Source organism: Kogia breviceps, chromosome 11 (assembly GCF_026419965.1).
Source record: "Kogia breviceps isolate mKogBre1 chromosome 11, mKogBre1 haplotype 1, whole genome shotgun sequence".
In the NCBI taxonomy this organism is placed as follows: Eukaryota; Metazoa; Chordata; class Mammalia; order Artiodactyla; family Physeteridae; genus Kogia; species Kogia breviceps.
Genome location: NC_081320.1, coordinates 84,216,131 through 84,235,432, shown reverse-complemented (window position 1 = coordinate 84,235,432; position 19,302 = coordinate 84,216,131). Strand labels below are relative to the sequence as shown.

At 53.9% G+C, this 19,302-nt stretch overlaps 1 protein-coding gene across 5 annotated transcripts in view; it reads right to left on the bottom strand.

Annotated features, from left to right (window-relative positions):
- Positions 1–19,302, bottom strand: part of DNMT3A (DNA methyltransferase 3 alpha) — a 100,694-nt gene that overhangs the window by 71,360 nt on the left and 10,032 nt on the right. For all 5 annotated transcript variants that reach the window (XR_010835618.1, XM_067007978.1, XM_067007975.1 and 2 more), the window contains exon 2: positions 1,191–1,438. Coding sequence is in view for 2 of the 5 variants with exons in the window: in XM_067007975.1 (XP_066864076.1) it covers positions 1,191–1,256 (66 nt within the window). In the remaining 3 variants the exon portion in view is untranslated. The remainder of the gene's footprint in view (positions 1–1,190; positions 1,439–19,302) is intronic.

Here is a 19,302-nt window from a genome sequence, read left to right as displayed (position 1 = left end):
GCCATCTGTCCTTGCCCCACTTGTTTCAAGGGCTGTCCTCCAGGACCAAATGGATGGAAGCCACCCAGAAGACAGAAACTGGCTCTAAGAACGAGCAAGCCCAGAAGGGGCTGAGCGCGCGTGGCGGGAGGGCGGGCAGGGGGCAGGCCTCGGAACCGCCGCTGACGGCAGGTCGGCAGAGCGGACCCCCTCAGGGTGCTCGGCGGTCCCACACCTGGCGTCAGGTGTCCGCCCTGGCTCCAGGAGGACAAACTGTGCCCCAGAAGCGCTCAGATGCCACCAAGTACCACCACCCCTCACTTCCGCTCAGGGAGAGAAGAGGTCGAGGGAACCGCGGGGACCAGGGCATGACAGATAGGATGCCCCCGGAGGGCCGCTGGCCGGCACAGCTTCCCTGGAAGGGTGGCCGCAGGGTCTACCATTCCACAGAAGGCAAAAACAGAGTCCACGTGCTGGGGATTCGAATGGCTTTGCCTGCAGCTGGACGCGGCTTGGTGAGGTCCCGAGGTTGTCTGCCGAAACCCGGCAGGGACACCAACCAGTCTGCTGGCGTCTCCTCTAACTGATTTAGGCCCATCCTGGAGTTCAGCAGAAGGGTGAAGAGGTCACCCCTCATGGGGCTCCAAAGGCAAGGAGGTCACTAGCTCCATGGCCAGAAGTGACACTTGCTCAGAGCCAGGGATGGGGCGTGGGAGGGAAATCACCATCTCCACTGTGACTGGCGCGGCCCTGAGCACACAGCGCGCCACGCACCGCCGTGACCCCGGCTGTCTGTGCGGCCGGGGGAGCCTGCCCGAGGCCTCCCATCTGCAGAGCCCCCTGAACTTGTCTTTGGCCTCCACAAAGCTACTAACCACCCCCCACCCCTGGGGAAACAGAGACAGCTAACCCAGGTAAAGTGACTCACCTGAGGACACACAGCTAGTAAGAGGCTGATCCAGAAAGGAAGCCAGATGTGAGGACCCTGCAAGGCCAGCCCTAACAATCGCACACGCCTGGGGTCTGAAGCTCTGCTCACACACCACGGGGGTTGAAGACTGGGTCCCGGAGCCTGACCACCAGGATTTAACCTCTCCAAGCCTCAGTTTGCTCATCACCAAAACAGGGAGATAGGTCTTCCCTACAGGCCCGTGTGAAGACGGAGCGGCGCGGTCCAGCGCCCAGCACCCCCAGCAGAGCCGGCTGCTCACCTTGCGCTCCTCCTCCCGCCGCTCCGGAGCGGGGCCGCTGGCGTCCCCGGGGCCGCTGGCGGGCATCGCGGGCAGCTGGGCGGTGGGAGGCAGGCTGGGGCTGCGCGGGGCTGGGGGGCTGCTGGCCTCTGGGGAAGGAATTATCGTGGTCTTGGTAAGCAAGTGTTAAAACTTAAACATAGATCCCGGCACCGAGGGTGAAACGCGGCCTCAGGCTGTCTGTGGGGCTGGGCTTCCCGTGGCTCCACCTGTGGGGGGAAGAGAAGAGGGGTCAGCAGGGCAAGGCACCTCCACCCCTGGCCCCAGCTGACCGCCACCGGCTCCCAGGGCCAGACCCTCGGCCCCGGGGCCACGCTGGCCTGACTCCTCTTCCCAGGCGCAGGCCGACCGGGCACCCAGCGGTGCGGGCACCCACCCGGCGACGCGGGCACCGAGGCCGAATCGGCAGCAGAGCCGCACCTGCCTCCGACGCGCCTGCGACAGTCTCCCCGGCCTCCGCGTTGCCGCGGCACAGTGGGCGCCACTTGTGGGGCTTCCAGCCGCCTCCCGCCCCCTCCCGTCTCTTCATTCACGGCTGTTCTTTCCTTTGAAAGCTTCCCGCAGCCTCCCCCCCCCGCCCCCCCGGGAAATCCCAGAGGTCCCCAGCCGGCTACATTTTCCTTCTGATCTGTCCTCCCCGCGCCCCCACCCCCACCCCGCGCCCACCACGTGGAGGAAGTGAGTGGCAGTCACAGGATGTAGTGAGATGGATGTCACCTCACTTTAGGGCTGGCGCCTGGGCCCGGAGAAGGCAGAGGGTGAACCCGGACTTCGGCCAGGCTGAAGGCCTGGTTTTGCAGGGCTGTCCAGGGGACGCCCGGGGTGGGGGGGGGTCGAGGCGGCAGCCGCACCGAGCGAGGGAGGATGCCAGGCCGCTCCCCCCGCACCCCGCAAACCAGCCCCACCTGCCCTGGGAAACTGTGGGCTCCAGGAGGCCCTGCGAACGCACATGTCTGAATTTTAGGGGCTTTTCGGCCTCCCTGCTTCAGGTGCGGGCCTCACGCCACCAGCGAACTAACAAAGCCCGGGCCACAGGCCTCAGCTGGGGCGGGGTGGGGGGGTCGCGGCTTCACCCCCTTGGCTCGGAGGAGCCGCTGAGAGTTCTCCCGCTCTTCGCCCCCCAGGAGGGGCCTGGGCCCCGCCCCTGCCTCCGCGGGCCAGCCAGCACGGGGAGGGGCCTGGCAGGAGGAGGAAAGTGGGAGGCAGGCTGGATCCGGGCCCACCCACACCCTTCCACTTCCAGTTCCCGGTTCTGCTTCCCCCGCTCCCCCTCCCTCCAGGGCTGCTTCTCCCATCCCCCTCCAGCCAGAGCTCCCTGGAAAACCAGGAACCGGAGAAGGCGCAGGCTTGGGTCTCCCACGGGTGCAGCCCCTCCCCAGGGGTGGGCGCTGGGCTGGGAGGTGGGGGGTGTGTGGAGGGGGAAGCTGGCTCTGGAAGGAGCCTCCTTAGGGCCCGGACGCGAGGGGCCCCATAAGTTAGAGCCTGGACAGGCTGAAGGTGCTCCCGTCGCCCCCCCCAGGTGAGCCTTAAGGGAGCCGCAGGTGTAGCGCTGGTCCAGGCTGGGCACAGTGCAGGGCCGAGGAACGTCTGTGATAAGGGTGCAGGAGCGAGAGCAACTCCGTGTGTCTGATGCGGTGCAAAGCCCGGGACGGGCCTTCCTCTTTGGGCAGCTACAAGTATTACTACCATCTACCGTTGAATCTAGGGCTGCAAAAGGCTAAGGCTTATCCGTGTTTCGTGTCAGGGCAGAGGCTTGAATCCAGATCTCTGACTCTAGGGCTCTGAGGGCATCCCTATGAAGCTCCGTCCCCCAGCTTACACCACCCCACAGAAACGACCCCGAGAGCCCATCAGACAACCGGGCCAACCCAGAACTCCACAAGGCTTCTGACCATCATCAGCCAGCCCGCGAGTCCCCCTCAAACCCACTCCTTGTCTGTTAGCACAAATATCCCCGATCACCCACCACATCAAAATCTTCAAAAGGATGAGCAAGCTGAGAGAGGCAGGGTCTGGCTGGGAGGGACACTGAACCGGGGGAAGCACTTCTCTGGCCCTTAGTTTCCTCATGCATCAAATGGAAGAGGTCGACTAGGCGATCTTCAAGAACGTCTTCTAGCCCTGCCCTGCCAAGCTGTTGGAGGCCCCAAAGGCAAAGGGCAGGATCCTACGAGGCTGGGCCATGTCCAGGAGCCCCGAGAGCCCTAGAGTGGAGTCCATGCTGAGCCAGGCACAAGGTAAGTCAGGGGCAGATAGCCCTCTCCCGGATATTTGTCTCCATGCTGCCCTGAGGCCTACAAACATCCAGGGGCTTCTGTAAGAGAAAACTTTCAGAGGACCTCTGGTGGCGGAAGGAAGCAGGAGGGAAAAGCAGAACATCACAGGGTGTTGACCCTGAGGGCAGACACCCCGGAAAGGAAAGGAAAGGCTCTTTCCTCCGCCCCTTCCTCTGCTCACCCCTCTGACACGAGCTGTACACTGTCTCACAGCAAACACAGCTGACCTGGGTCAGTCTTTCGGTTCCTTTGTGTAACTCAATGGAACAGCCTTGTCAGTAAGTGTCCCTCAAAGTCACCCAGCATCATCTAAGGCCATCCAGCACACGGCTGGGCAGGCCATGCACTGCACAGCTCCAGAGCCCAGTGGGGTGGCCAAGGTCCAGGCCTGAACACAGCGCTTCCTGCCCGTCCTTAGAAGCTTCCTTCTTCTCCCAAGCAGCCCTGCCGAGGGAAGAGACCTGCTCCTGGGCCCACGGTCCCAGGACACAGCAGCATGTGTCTACCATGACATGACGGCCCTGCTGCTCCTGGCACCAAAGCATCCTCCTCACCCATGCCAAGGGCTGCACCACAAAACCACCACCAAATAAAAACCCTTGCCAAGAGCCCTACCGCCACAGTAGGCAGCTTTTATTTTCTCCTTTATACTGCTAACGTCCACAGTGGCCATGAATAATTTTATAACGACTTTAAAAAAGTTGTTTTGAGGAATCCTATCAAGAAAATGTCTTGGTATCACAACTGACATGGTCACCATCCTCACCGCTCCAGCTACAAAACTGTTGTGGAAAAGGACTGGGATTTTGAATCTACACACCCAAGTGCGCTACCTTCTAAATCCAATGTAGTAGAAAGATTTTTTTTAAAGAAGACACAAAGGGACTTCCCTGGTGGTCCAGTGGTGCTCCCACTGCAGGGGGCACGGGTTCGAGCCCTGGTTGGGGAACTAAGATCCCGCATGCCACATGGTGCGGCCAGAAAAAAAATAAAATAACACATAAAGTCACAAGATTGGGCTGAACAGTGAGGAGACACCACCAACCAAATGTGGGGGTCTGGAAAGCAGATTCGTGGCAAGCAAATTTCAGACAGCACATGACAAGTGATTTATCACACAGTCCTTTAAAGACACGTGGCATGACTGCACCACGTATCTCCGGGACCAGGGGTGAAGAGGATGCATGTGTGAAAATAAAAAGGATCGAATGAAAGAAGTAAAATCCCTAAATCCACCTCCCCCAGAAGTCTGAAGATCTACTCTCTAGAGAGCACACAACAGAGGGTCTTTGCGCAGAGAGTCGACAAGCACGGTTGAGAGCAAGAGTAATTAACAAAAACCAAGGAGATGAAGGTTACTTTCAATGCTGAGGTTGAGTCCCCCAGGCTAGTCCCCCCACTGGGCTCCTAGAATACTGGCAGCCACACCCTACCTTCTTCTTCTCTGGAGAATCTTACCAGTGCAAGAAGAAAGGCCTAAGGATACAGATATTGACACCAGAACCCAGATGGTTTCCAAATGGCTTGTTTAGGTCAGCCAGTGTGGATCTGCAAGTCAGCCAGCTTCCAATCAGCTTTTTCAGCCCCCTGTTCTTAACCCTGAAAGGACAACCAAGGACCACTAGACGTCCGAGGGAAGCCTCTAACTTGGAGTGCTTCCACCATGGAAGGGCACCGCCATGCCCTCTACCACTGAACTTTTTTTTTTTTTTTTTTTAACTGAAGTAGAGTTGATTTACAATGTTGTGGCAATCTCTACTGCACAGCACAGCGACTCAGTTATACACACATACGCATTCTTTTCTATACTCTTTTCCATTATCGTTTATCCCAGGTTATTGAATATAGTTCCCTATGCTATACATTAGGACCTTATTGTTTATCCATTCTAAATGTAATAGTTTGCATCTACCAACCCCAAAGTCCCAGTCCATCCCTCTCCCTCCCCCCTCCCCCTTGGCAACCACAAATCTGTTCTCTGTCTATGGGTGTTTCTGTTTTGTAGATAGGTGCATTTGTGCCTTATTTTAGGTTCCACATATAAGTGATCTCATATGATAGTTGTCTTTCTCTTTCTGAGAAAGTATGATCATCTTAGTGGATAGTATGATAGTACTGTCACTTAGTATGACAATCTCATGTTGCATCCATGTTGCTGCAGATGGCCTTTTTTGTTCTTTTTTATGACTGAGTAGTATTCCATTGTATATATGTACCACATCTTTATCCATTCATCTGTTGATGGACATTTAGGTTGTTTCCATGTTTTGGCTATTGTGAACAGTGCTGCTATCAACATAGGGGTACATGTATCTTTTGGGGGTTTTCTTTGTTTGTTTTTCTTTCTGTTTAACATCTTTATTGGAGTGTAATTGCTTTACAGTGATGTGGTAGTTTCTGCTGTATAACAAAGTGAATCAGCTATACATGTACATATATCCCCATATCTCCTCCCTCTTCCGTCTCCCTCGCACCCTCCCTATCCCAACACTCTCGGTGGACACAAAACACCGAGCTGATCTCCCTGTGCTATGCGGCTGCTTCCCACTAGCTATCTATTTTACATTTGGTAGTGTATATATGTCCATGCCACTCTCTTACGTTGTCCCAGCTTACCCTTCCCTCTCCCCGCGTTCTCAAGTCCATTCTCTACGTCTGCATCTTTATTCCTATCCTGCCTCTAGGTTCTTCAGAACGTTTTTTTTTTTTTTTTAGATTCCATATATATGTGTTAGCATACGGTATTTGTTTTTCTCTTTCTGACTTACTTCACTCTGTATGACAGTCTCTAGGTCCATCCACCTCACTACAAATAACTCAGTTTCGTTCCTTTTTATGGCTGAGTAATATTCCATTGTATATATGTGCCACATCTTCTTTATCCATTCATCTTTCATTGGACACTTAGGTTGCTTCCACTGAACTGTCTTTTTAACCTGACAAAACTACAGGTGTCATTCGCTGTTTTTACTCTCTGGTCTGAACTCAGGAACTAAATGGATTTGGTAAAGATGGAAGACCTGTCCTGGGCAATGGGCTCCAAATGGGGGAGTAAAACAAGCAAGAAGACATGGGCTCCAGAAAACAGGAGTTCCAACCAGAAGGAAGGCAAAGGGAATGCCAAGGAGGACAACAAAAAGAAGTTACCGAACGGCAGCTAACTATGCCACACGCCCCGAGAGCAAGAGAGTGGATAACTCAAAAAATGGAACTGAAACGTAACACTTGATGTGACTGCCCTCGTGGAAGCCATACAGACAGCTATTAGGAGGTGTAGCAGAAATGGTCAAAAGGCATAAAGAAAATAAGGCAGATAAAGAAACAAGGTAGGGACTTCCCTGGTGATCCAATGGTTAAGACTCTGCGCTTCAGATGCAGGGGGCCCGGGTTCGATCCCTGGTCAGGGACCTGGATCCCACATGCAGCAATGAAGATCCTACATGCCACAGCCAAGACCCAGTGCAGCCAAATTAAATAAATAAATATATATATATATATTTTTAATGACAAAAGTCAATTTTTAAAAAAGAAACAAAGTAATTATTCATTTCAGGGGGGAAAAAAGGAAACTATTGTAGTACAGTATAAAGCTCAGCTGTGGATAGTTGCATTAGTTGATTTAACAAGTATGTATACATAACATACATAAGTATGCATGTATGTATGTATGTATGTGGATGTAGACATATTACCTGGTGTATTAATTTCCTATTGCTTCTGTTACAAATTACCACAAAGTTAATGGCTTAAAACAGCACAAATTTGTTTCTTGCAGTTCTGGAAGTCAGAAGTCCAAAATGGTTCTCGTCACTGGGCTGAAATCAAGGTGCTGGCAGGCCGCATTCTTTTCTGGAGGCCTTGGGGAGGTTCCATTTTCCTGACTTTTTCAACTTTGAGAGGCTGCTCACATTCCTTGGCTCCTGGCTCCCTTCCATCCTCAAAGCCAGCAATGGCCAGTCTTTCTCCCGTCACGTGACTCTGACCCTCCTGCCTCTGCCTTTCACTTTCAAGGAGCCCGAGGATGACATTGGGCCCACCCAGATGATCCAGGATAAACCTCCCCGTCTCAAGATCCTTAACTTAACCACATCTGTGAAGGCTCTTTTGCCACATAAGGTGACACATTCACAGGCTCAGGGGATTAGGATGTGGCTGTCTTTGCAGGGCCATTATCCTGCCTGCTACATGCATACATATATGTATATTATCATAGGCATAAGACATTTTTGAAAGAACACTGGTACGGTACTATTTATTTATTTATTTATGGCTGCGTTGGGTCTTCGTTGCTGTGCGCGGGCTTTTCTCTGGTTACAGCAAGCGGGGGCTACTCTTCGTTGTGGTGCGCGGGCTTCTCGTTGTGGTGGCTTCTCTTGTTGTGGAGCACGGGCTCTAGGTACGCGGGCTTCAGTAGCTGTGGCACACGGGCTCTAGAGCGCAGGCTCAGTAGTTGTGGCGCATGGGCTTAGTTGCTCCGCGGCACGTGGGATCTTCCCGGAGCAGGGCTCGAACCCGTGTCCCCTGCATTGGCAGGCGGATTCTTAACCACTGCGCCACCAGGGAAGACCCCTGGTAAGGTACTATTGATAGTATGTCTACCATGAGAAATACTGAGGGGGTTGGCTGGGTAGAATGCCATGGTTGGCCATATAAGAGAGCTAAATTCTTATTTACCAAATAGGAAATCAATGGAAAATGTCTACAATGGAAGAGTCAAAAATACAAACATTACTCAGACCCGTGAGATGTAAAATTGCTAGAAGAAACAGCTACAAGTGGCTGCCTCTGAGAAGAAGAACATGGAAGGAGGGAAGGAACAACTGCATTTGGTGAAGAGATGTCAGTCCTATTTACTTCTTAAATTATATGCATGTAATACTGCGAAGAGATAAAAAGTAACTTTTAAAAAGAGAGAATGGGTCTGGGAATGAAGGCTTACATCCAGCTGCAACCATTGGATGGGTCTGGCCTCCATCCTCCTCCATAAGAGTGCAGCTAAGTCCTTCCACCTCTGTTACGCTATGAAACCGTCACGTCCCACAGAACACCCATCATCAGCTCTTCACACCCACACAGAGTTCCATCATCAGCTCTAAAAGTGGTACCTCCCTCCCCGCCCCGCCATCACATCCCTCACGAAATGTTTAATTCTCGCAACACGTCATTTCCACCAAGTCCAGCCCATGTGCAGCATGGTGCACCTCCCTTACGTTCCCCCCAGACTGCACCTCGACTTGCCACTGCTGCCCACATCCCTAACCACAGGCCAGCTCGCTCATCAGCCCATCTCAGACCCAAGACCCACAATTCAACCATCTCCTGAAGCCTCCAGCCCGTCCTGCCGCGTCACCTCCCAGCTCTGCCACAGCACGGTCCCCAGCACCGTTCCCACCCTCCTCACCGATCCCAACCCCATCAGCACCCGCAAAGCCTCACCTCCAAGCCTGCTCCAACCAGCACCGACTAGATCGTCACCCCAGTCTCACCTCAGCAAGGGCCGGCAAGGAATCATCCTCTTCCAGAAACAAAACCATAATTGCCCACAAACCCAGATCCTTCCTCCATCAAAAACAACCCTAGGGCTTCCCTGGTGGCGCAGCGGTTGAGAATCCGCCTGCTGATGCAGGAGACACGGGTTCGTGCCCTGGTCCGGGAAGATCCCACATGCGGCGGAGCAACTAAGCCCGTGAGCCATGGCCGCTGAGCCTGTGCATCCAGAGCCTGTGCTCCGCAACGGGAGAGGCCACAACAGTGAGAGGCCCGCATACCGCAAAAGAAAAAAAAAACAACCCTAATGTGACCACCGTAAGAGCCCCTCTTGCTCCATCTCAAGTCCTTTCTTTGAACTGCTGAAAAATATCTGACCATCTCTGCACCAGGTCCTTCTTCACCCCTCTAGCTGAAGTCTGCCCTTTGCCTGGTGGACTTTGCTGGTTTCCATCTAGTTACCTTCCCCTCCTTCCCAGCGGCGTTTTGTGGTGTTCGTGCTGACCCCATCCCTCACCCTAATCACAGAGTGAGCGTGTGACCAGGCGGGGCCAATGAGAGCCCCCCCAGGAGCCTTTTGGTGCAAAAGAAAGATGCTAACGTGATGGGACGTGAGTCAGGAGCTGCTGGCTGCGTTGGGGAAAGCTTGCCTGAGGGATGGAGATAGACGCTGGAACACTGAGGCCACTGTCTGGGCCCCCGGACCCAGCTGTACCTGGAGGCAGGGCATCTCTGAACCTCCTGGTAATGTGAGACTTTCCCTACTTTGGTGGGAGTGAGTCTGTGCCTTTGGTGTGAGTGAGTCTGTGCCTTGTGGCTGACTGTCCTGACTCATATACTAATCTCGGCCTCCCGAAGCTTCCCTGGGAGGCCCGACTGCGTGGGTTCAAATTCTGTCTGTATTAGCGTCAGCTGTGTGACCCGAGGCATAACTGTGAGTCAGTTTTCTCAGCTGTAAAATGGGGAAAATAACACTTGCCACTTCACAGGCCTGTTGTGAGAATTAAAGTGAGATGCATTAAAAATGCTAACGGGTAATTCCCTGGCGGTCCAGTGGTGAGGACTCCACACTTCCACTGCAGGGGGCCCAGGTTCGATTCCCTCACTGGTCAGGGAACTAAGATCCTGCAAGCCGCACGGCGTGGCCAGAAAAAAAAAAAAAAAAAAAAAAAAAGAATGGACGAAATAACATTAAAATGATTTGCTTTAAGAAACATGCCAACAAGAGTGCCTGACACAAAGAATAGACTCAATAAATTTTAACAATTATTAGTCCCTGACTAACCCGGCCCACAGTTTTCTCTCCTTTGTTGACGTCCCTGTGAGTGTACATCACTCACATGGAGCTTGTACTGATTACGATTCTTACAACGCGCCAGGCCCTGCGAAAAGAGCTTTACAATTTCAACATCTTGTACATCCTCACACCTCACTCCAACCCTTGGAAGTGGAGACTATTTTTATCCCCATTTTCTAGATGAGAAGAATGAGGTACGGAGAGGTTAGCAAAGCTGCCTGAGGTCACACAGTTCGTGGGTGGAGGAACCAGACACGAATCCAGGTCTGCCCCCCGCCGAAGGCCCCAGGTTTCCACTGCATCATGATCTCTTACAGTGAGCGTGTGACCCCTGCAAACACGTTAACTTTCCCAACGGACTGATCAGGAAACAAAGTTTCCAGTTAGTCTCCCTTCCCTGGTGATGAGGCCTGTGGGCTGTGAGGGCAGGGGGAAGGGCGGGAACAGGCAGTCCAAGCTTCTAACCGTCGTGTTCAGTGCCCTGCCAGACGAGGGAGTCATTCATTCATTCATTTACTCATCCTGCTATTTACTGAGCACCTACCGTGTGTCCCGCACTGTGCTAAGGGACACGCGTTGTCCCGTCTCATCCTCATGACCAACCTATGAAGTCTATGAAGTCGGTTCTACTATTATTCCCATTTTATAGAAGGATAAGCTGAGGCTTGCAGAGGTTAATTACCTCTCCAGAGTAGTGCAGGTAGAAAGTCCCAGGGCAGGATTCTGAGTCCAGGTCCGTCTAACTTAAGAGTCCTTACAAACATGGCGACACCCAGTCATGGATGAACGTTAGCACAGACCCCAGATCAGCTCTCTGTGCCCCTGATGTGACACCAGCCTGTAGATAACAGCCTCACGGCTGAATTTCCTATCTGACCTTAGGAGGAGGTGCAAATGAGTCCTGTGGGTGACAGAAGACGTGAGAGTGCCTTGTGCCCCACACCACCCGAGCATCTGCCAGGGTGGTGATAAGCTTGGTGAGCTGGGGGCAGCACAAAGCTGAGGGGAGACATCACAGCCTCCCGGACAGAGATGTTTATCTGCCACGTCTTCCCCCACCCTCGGTCACCAGACTGGGGCTGGGTAAGGGGGAGGGGGCGGCCCCGGTGCCACTTTCTGATTGCTCATGCTCTCTCCACAGGAGGGAGATGCACGTCATCATACCGTGACTCTGACTTCCAGAAACGTCCTTCCCACCCAATATCACCAGCTGCCCGTAGAATACCAAAAGCCGCTGGCGACAGGCCAACAATCCTGCCATCCTGTTCCCCACTTCAAAGCCCATCTGTCTGGCTCTGAAGTCACAACAAGATGACTTGTGGCTCTCACACCACCCTCGAGGCCAGGCCACCACCACCACCAGCGTGAGCATTTTTAATCACACCAAATGCTGCCATTATGGTGGCCACGCTGGCGGAGCTGAGTTGAATCAGACTCCTCTGCTCACACTCATGGTTACCATGACACAGCCCCAAAAGCAGGGAGGAGGAAAAAAAAAAAAAAAAGGTTTGTACCCAAAATAGACGCTGGTAAGGAGCTGAAGTTGCTCTTGGGAGCCAAAATGAGCCAATACAGAGTTCCATACAGGAGCACGCATTTCCAAACATGGTGAGTCAGGAGGAGCCCTACCGGGGGTCGGGGTCGTGTGTGCGGTGGCAGCCGACGGGATTCCCACGCCCCAGGAGGCAGGGCACAGGGGCCGGGTTCAAAGTCCACATGAGAATCGGCCATGTGGACCCCGGCGGGGCCTGCTGTCCGGACAGCCACGAGCCTGGGTCTGATTCGGCCCCCCCTTCCCCACCAGCCGAGAAGGCCCTTGTTCCACACCTGTGTGATTCTTGGCTCTTCCAGCCTTCTCTAAACAACGGTCCACACGTGCCAGCTCCGGCCTCTTCACTTACTCTCCCCTTGATCCCTGCATCTGGTCCCCACTCCACTCCCACGTCTCTGAAAAGCTTTAGGGGCTCTGAATGTTGTCTGCCAAGAGGACACCGCAATGGTTCCACTGGAAGACGAGTCATTGACCTGGCTTTTGGGGACCCCCTTAATGCCGCTGAACCAACAAGACAAAAAGGAGTTACTCCACGAGCTGGAGTGATTGATCCTAGTTACCAAGGCGAAATTGGGCTGCTGGCATACAATAAAGGCCAGGAAGATAATTTCTGGAACCAGAGGATTCTCTCAGGTACCTCTTAGAACTTCCATGCCCCAAAGCAAGGGTTAATGAAAAACTACAGGAACCAATAAAAAAAAAAAAAAAAAAAAAAAAAAAAAAAGGCAGGACAACCGAGGATTCAGATCCTTCAAGAATTAAGGTTTGGGTCACTCCACCAGGTACAAGAATCCTGCCCTGCTGAGGTTCCGGCCGAGTGCAGAGGAGATACAGGACGGGAAACGGGAGAAGGAAGCCGGAGAGCAAACGTGGTCTTGTGAACAGATATAGAAATGAGAACTATAGTAGTTTTGCATGTTTTCTATTTACTTGCTATAGATGTGTGTTTATTCGTACATGGTAACCGTTTTCTACTTTTTCCTTCATCTTCCCATTATTTATATTTTATACACAAGTTGTTGGAAGTTAACGTTACACTTTAGTCTTTGGGTAACAGAATATTCAGTGAGACTGTGACTGAATTTGAGGCGTTGCTCGTGTAGACAGTGACTGATACAGTAAGTGCTGGGACACCTCATTTGGGAGACAGGGTAAGAACGGGAAGCAGGATGGCCGTGTCTTGGTAGGTAGAAACACAACTATTTGGTTGTTGTAGGGGAGCTCACATGTGTGTAAAAGGGGGCAGGTGGAAGCTGTGCAGCCGAAGTAGCAGACTGTGCCAGTTAATTTATTCACCCTTCATTGCCTGCTCTGTGAAAATGAAGCTAGGCCCCTTAAATATGTCCCCTTTGCCAGCTGGCATGACATCAGACTCCCTCAGTAGAGGGCACTGGAGAGACATTGAAGGAGGAGGAGTTTTCTTTCCTAGAACCAGTGTGCTCTCTTGAAGGATTTCTGCACTGTATACAACTTCTCCAGCAGTCAGATTCTGCTGCCCCTGTGGCTTCCCTAGTGGCCAGGCCTGTCCAGTCACAGCTTCTCCAGTGCCTGGCTCCTGCGGCAAGGGTGCCTCCCCAGCGCCGGGCTCTGGCAGTGTTTGACAGTCAAGAGCAGCCAGCAGCTTCACCCAACACTCCTTTTGGGTAGTCTAGTAGCACTGTGCCTCCAGCAAGATACTTCCTCATGAACGACTTTCCTTGGGACCCAAAAGGATGGACTTCCAGTGAGTTCCGGGGGCAGGTTTCCAGCAAGTTCTGCCAGCGTGGCACCACAGTGACTTCTCTGTCATCCAGGGCGCCAGGGGCATCAAGGTCAGGATCTCAGCCCTGGGGGCCTCTTCCTTGGGCACTCCATGGCAACCCTGGGTGCAGTGGCTGTTCTCATATATGCTATTTCTGTATCCTTTGCAGATCTTTTTACTTCTTATCAGCCAATCTCTCAATACTCCCATCTCCTGTTATCATTCATAAGTCTTTATATTAAACTTTGCCTGTTCAAATCACTATGTGGTTCCTGTCTCCTGAATCGGCCCTGACAGATACAGTCACCCACGGCTTCAAAGGGCCTTTTTCCATCCTTGGCGTCCTTGAGCTCAATTCAGCTTCCTTGCCGGCTAATCATTCCCTGCTTCAAGCACTCAACTCAGCAATCCTTTACTGAGTGTCATTGCCAAGCAGGGCACTGGGGTGAACAGGAGACCCCTGCAAGTTCATAAACAAGGGGATTCTCTGGCTCTCTCTGCCCCCTTGGCTCCATGCTCCTGGCCCTCGGGCCACTCCGCTCTTTCTCCTGGCCGGCTGGGGTCCTGTTCCCACTGCTGTGCCCCGTGGGCACCCCTCTCGGGTCCCGCTGTGATCCAGCTGTACTCTAGATTCTCCTCTGCTGACATACCTGGGCTTAAATGAGTGCAGACTTCCTACTGCAAGGCCTCCACCTTTATTCTCTGGACATCCCCACCTGGATGACTTACAGTTACCTACAAGTCCTACTCTTCTAGAACCAGATGCTTCATGTTTCCTGTGGCTCCTCTCTCTACGTGGAGGTGGCAGCACCTTCCCCTCAGCTGCCAAAGCCCAGAACCCCGCAGAGAACTCGGGCCCCACCTCCCCCGTCAGTCCCCACATTGCACCAGGCACCTGATCCTTGGGCCCCTACTCTCCACCCCCGCCCTCCAGGCCCTCGGGACCACAGGTCTGGACCTTGGCAGTTACCCTGTGACGCGTCTCACCGCCTCTGCTGTCCCTCCCTCCCACCCCAGCCTCTCAGCAAAGATTTTCCACACATGGCTTCCTCAATCAAACCTATGATGCCTGATGAAAATGTTCTGAAATTGATTGTGGTGATGGTTGCACAACTCCGTGAATGTACTACAAACCATCGAATTGCATAGTTTAAATGGGCGAATCGTATGGTATGTGAATCATATCTCGATAAAGCTGCTATTTTTAAAAACCCGACGATGCCAGTGATCTTCACACGCTGTAAGATCTGAACTCTGGTCTGGCCCTACACTGCTGGCTCTCCGAGTCTGGCCTCAGGCTACCGCTCTGCCCTGGCCCCCACCTCGCCTAGCTGACTCCATCGTTCCAGGCCCCCAGCTCACATCCCCTGTTCCCACACGCTTGTGTCTACGTTCACAGCATTCTCTCCTCCACGAGGGGGGTGCTCCTTCCAGAGGGCCCCCAGCCCCCTTCCCCACCCCTCAGGACCCCCACCCCCTCCCGCTCCTCCTCAACCACCCTCCCAGGGGTCTTTAACCAGTTTGTTGTGTGGTCATTTGGCTTTTCCCGTGTAGACGGATGTGCGTGCTTTCCAAAACAGATGAGGTCAGAGTCACCCTGCTCTTCTGCCACCCGCCCTCCCCATTCTCCCTGCTCCGCCTGACCCCTGAGGCAGGGAGGACAGGGTGAAATCGCTCCCAGGCAGCCGCGACATCGCCAGCACGGCGCTGCAGTGCCTCGAGGGACCCCCACAAGCCCGTTCTAGGGGTCGCTTGCCAGAGCTCCCCAAGGCAGTGCGCCAACGAGAAGGCCCCTCCCTGCTCCACCTGCCCCAGGCCGGGACGTGCGCCTGCTACGGGGGTCCGCAGGCTCAGCCAGCCCCCAGATGCCCAGGGGGCCGGGGGGCGTGAGGGACCTAGGCCAGGGTGTCTGTGAACCACGGGAAGCGGGGACAGCCGGGCCTCCCACCCGCCCGGGGCCTTTGGAAGCTGGTCCCCGGCTTGCCTGGGGCCACTCTCTCCTCACACCCTCCACGCGATGCTTCCCCTGCTCGCACCTTTTCACGCTCCTCCCAGGCCGCAGAGCTGACCCGCTCCCGGGCCCAAACCAGGAGGGCCCCCAGAGAGTCTTCAGGGCCTGGGAGCTGCTGCCGGAGCACAGCCCCTGCCCACCCAAGAGTGCAGGAGAGCGCCCGCTGCTCTCAGAACTACCTGCTGCTCCCTCGGCTGCTTTCTCCTCACCCCCTGCCCCAACCGAAACCAAACCACTTTTGCAGGGGGGCAAGGGGGCCCGAGAGGAGGAAGAAGAACCCAGGATTCTGGGTAGCACCTCCCACAATCACTAGCCTCTGGCCCGGGGGCCCTGGTACAGTTCATCCACCCCTTCTGCCCTCAGGGGGCTCAGCCGGAACCCACCTCCAACCTCTGCCACTCAGACGCAGGCCACACTTTACCAAACCGCACAGTAAGAGTCCTCACCTCCTGAGTCTATTGTAAGATATGAGAGAATCTGAGTCGAGTGTTTAGCATGATACCTGGCACGTGGTAGGCGCTCAATAAATATGAATTTTTTTAAAAAGTACATCATTCACAGATGTAGAGAACAAACATATGGACACCAAGGGGGGAAAGCGGCAGGGGTGCGGGGGGGGGATGAATTGGGAGACTGGGATTGACATAGATACACTAATATGTATTAAATGGATAACTAATAAGAACCTGCTGTATAAAAAAATAAATAAAATTAAATGCAAAAATTCAAAAAGAAAAAAAAGTATGTCATTAATTAGGGTGAAAGGCCAGTAAAGTGTCCTTAAGAAACCTAGACTCTCACTTCAGACAACGCCCAGGAATGGCTCTCGCTGGCTCCTGAACGGCTGCTGTGGCCTGACCCAGTGTCCTCTCTCCCAGCTAATGCCGCGAGGCCTCCCCTAATCCCCCAGCGCAAGGGCCTTCGCAACCAGAATAAATAACCTCTTTACCAGCACCCTTAACCTGCCACTGTGGCCTCATGGGTCACAGGCACACACAGAGACACAGACACAGACCCACACGGGCACACTCACAGACACAGACACAGACACATGCAGAAAGACATGCATGTGTGCGCACACACGCACACACACACACACACACACACACACACACACACACACAGAGGCAGGCTCCAGGAACCTGAAGCAGGAGGATCCCAGGCGAGGCCTCCCCGCATGTACGTCGCACATTTCACCTAAAGTGTGGGCCAAAGAGGCATTTGGAAACCAGCTTGGGAACCTCATAACCATTCATAACATTGTTCTGAGAGAAAATACAAAACATTGCCCTACAAACAAACATTTGCAGTAGAATTCCTCCAAGAGCTCGGAATTGCTTGTGCTAGAAAACTAACAGAGCAAGAAGAAAGAAACCACATAAACTTAGTTTGCCTCTGCAAAATTAATACCAATTACAAAAACATTTATGTGAACTGCTTACCATTTACACCTAATTACCATGCAGCACAATTATGCATACCATTAAGGGTATGCCGGATTAATTATGCTGTACATTTCGTGCGATTACACCACCACACCCTCAGTCCACACACACCAGCTTCCAGAGGGTGCCCCTGTGACAGGGGTACAAGCGCAGGTCCGTACCAATCAGGGAGACACTGGTTTCCGCACTCAAGTTGACAGTGGTCCCCACCCACCCTACCCCCAGCCAGGCACAGCCTGAGTCCGGCCCAGGCCTTCTCGCCAACGCCACCTCCACAGGAGCCCCCGCTGAGGAGCTAGCTTCCCACCCAGCCTCCTCGGGAGAGCAGAGATGCCTCCAAGGTCTCCCCGTGGCCATGGCTGCATGTCACAGGGGCCACAAAACAGCCCAATGGCCACCACGTGTGCCCCATCACAGACGAAGCTGGCCTCCCCATCCAGACCGAGGTCACCCTGAGATCATCTCCCAGACGCCACTAGGGCCCTGCACCCCTTTCCCTGGCACAGGAGCCAGCTACCGGGCAAGGTCCTAACCGTGGTCCACCCGGGCCCTGGATGGGTCAGAGCCTCTCCCTCCCTCGTCCTCTGCTCTCCACACAGCCATGGGCAGCTCTGCACAGACCCTCCCCTCCCCTCCCCTCCCCTCCCCTCCCCTCCATTAAAAAGAGACAAGGAACTGACCTCCTCCCCTAGTTCCCATTTAGCTCAGCAGATGCTCCTCAAATACACTGGGGTGACCCAGGTTTGGGGAACAAGAGAGTCAGTGGAACATGATAAGTGGAGCTTCCCAGGAACATGGAACTCAAAACTCACTGCGGGGGTCAGGCCTCCCGGGAGGCAAAGAGCAAGAGGAAACTTGGCATGTGAGACAGGGGAAGAGGGGCGTGCGTGGTTGGGGGCTGTGTCTCTTCAGCGCCAGACAGGGACCAGGCACAGCCGAATTTTAATCCTCAAATACCAGCGAGGCCAACTGTAGAAGGATTCTTTTAAAAGACACATGACATAAAATATCCAAGTTTAGGACAAGAAGCAGTGTTTGAAACAAACGAACAAATGACACAAGTCTGGAAGGTTGTCTCCACTTTGCAGACGGCAAAATTGAGGCTAAGAGAGGTTAAGCGATCTTCCTGAGGAGGACTCAGTTAGGAGGTGGCAGGGCCGAGGTGAAACCACTGTCTGTTCAGCGCCAAGCCTGGTGGCCCTGGCACAATGCCACACCGCCTCTTGCCTGTGCCCAGGTTCAGTGATGCTGACCTGGTTCACGCCATTTTTCTAGAATTTCTTTGGAAACAGCTCTTCCTGTGACACACAAAAGACTCATATTTCTACTTTAGAGAAACAGTTTTTGTTTCTTTTCTGTTTGTTTACCCAAACTGCTGTGCCCATCTTATCCCCTCCTACACTGGCAGACCTGCCTCTAAACCCAGGGTGGATGTCAGCTTCGCAATTCACATACCACTGTCAGAGGGTGATGACACTCACCCCAGGCTGTGCGGCGGGGAGGTGAAGAGCAGGGTCTAGGCCTTGCAGCTCATCTTTCGGGGGAGGACCTGAGAAGCAGAAGCCCCTGCTCAAGCCCCCAAACATCAGCAATGCCCAATGTATGTGGTACAAATGCCTGGTTACATTACTTCCATCCTTAAAATTCTGCAGGGATTGCTACCAGTTACGGAATACAATGCACCTGCCTTTCTAATCCATCTCCTGGACCCTGCGCCTTCCTGGGTCCCCACGTCCAGGCCTGGTGACACAGGCCCTCCCTCTTCTGCAAGCCTGGGCCCAGCCCAGGCTCCGCCTGTACAAACCCTAACCACCCTCAAGTACCAACTCTAGCCCTGCCTCCCACGGGAAGATCTCCCTCCAGCCGAGCCCTCTCAACGGATGGCACCTCCACCCACGCGGCGGGCTGAGCCAGCTCCCCTCACCCTCTCCATCACCCAGTCACTCCCACCTAAATGCCTCACAGAGCAGCTCTCCTCCACGCCTGCACTGCTGCTCCCCTGGATTCCTGCACCAGCCTTCTGCCTGGGCTCCCCGCCCCCAGCCTCAGCTGCCCAAGTTCTCCTCCGTGATGCCCCAGGATGATCCTTCTCAGACGCAAATATGGGCACGTTACTCCAAGCCCAACGCCGACGAATGGGTGACATCCCAGCCTTCCGTGGTCCAGCTCGGCCCAGCCCTCCAGCCTCACATCCCAGGATCCCCCACATCCCATCACTCCCGCCACATCAAGGGAGAAAATGCCCTGGACCACCTGGCTAACTG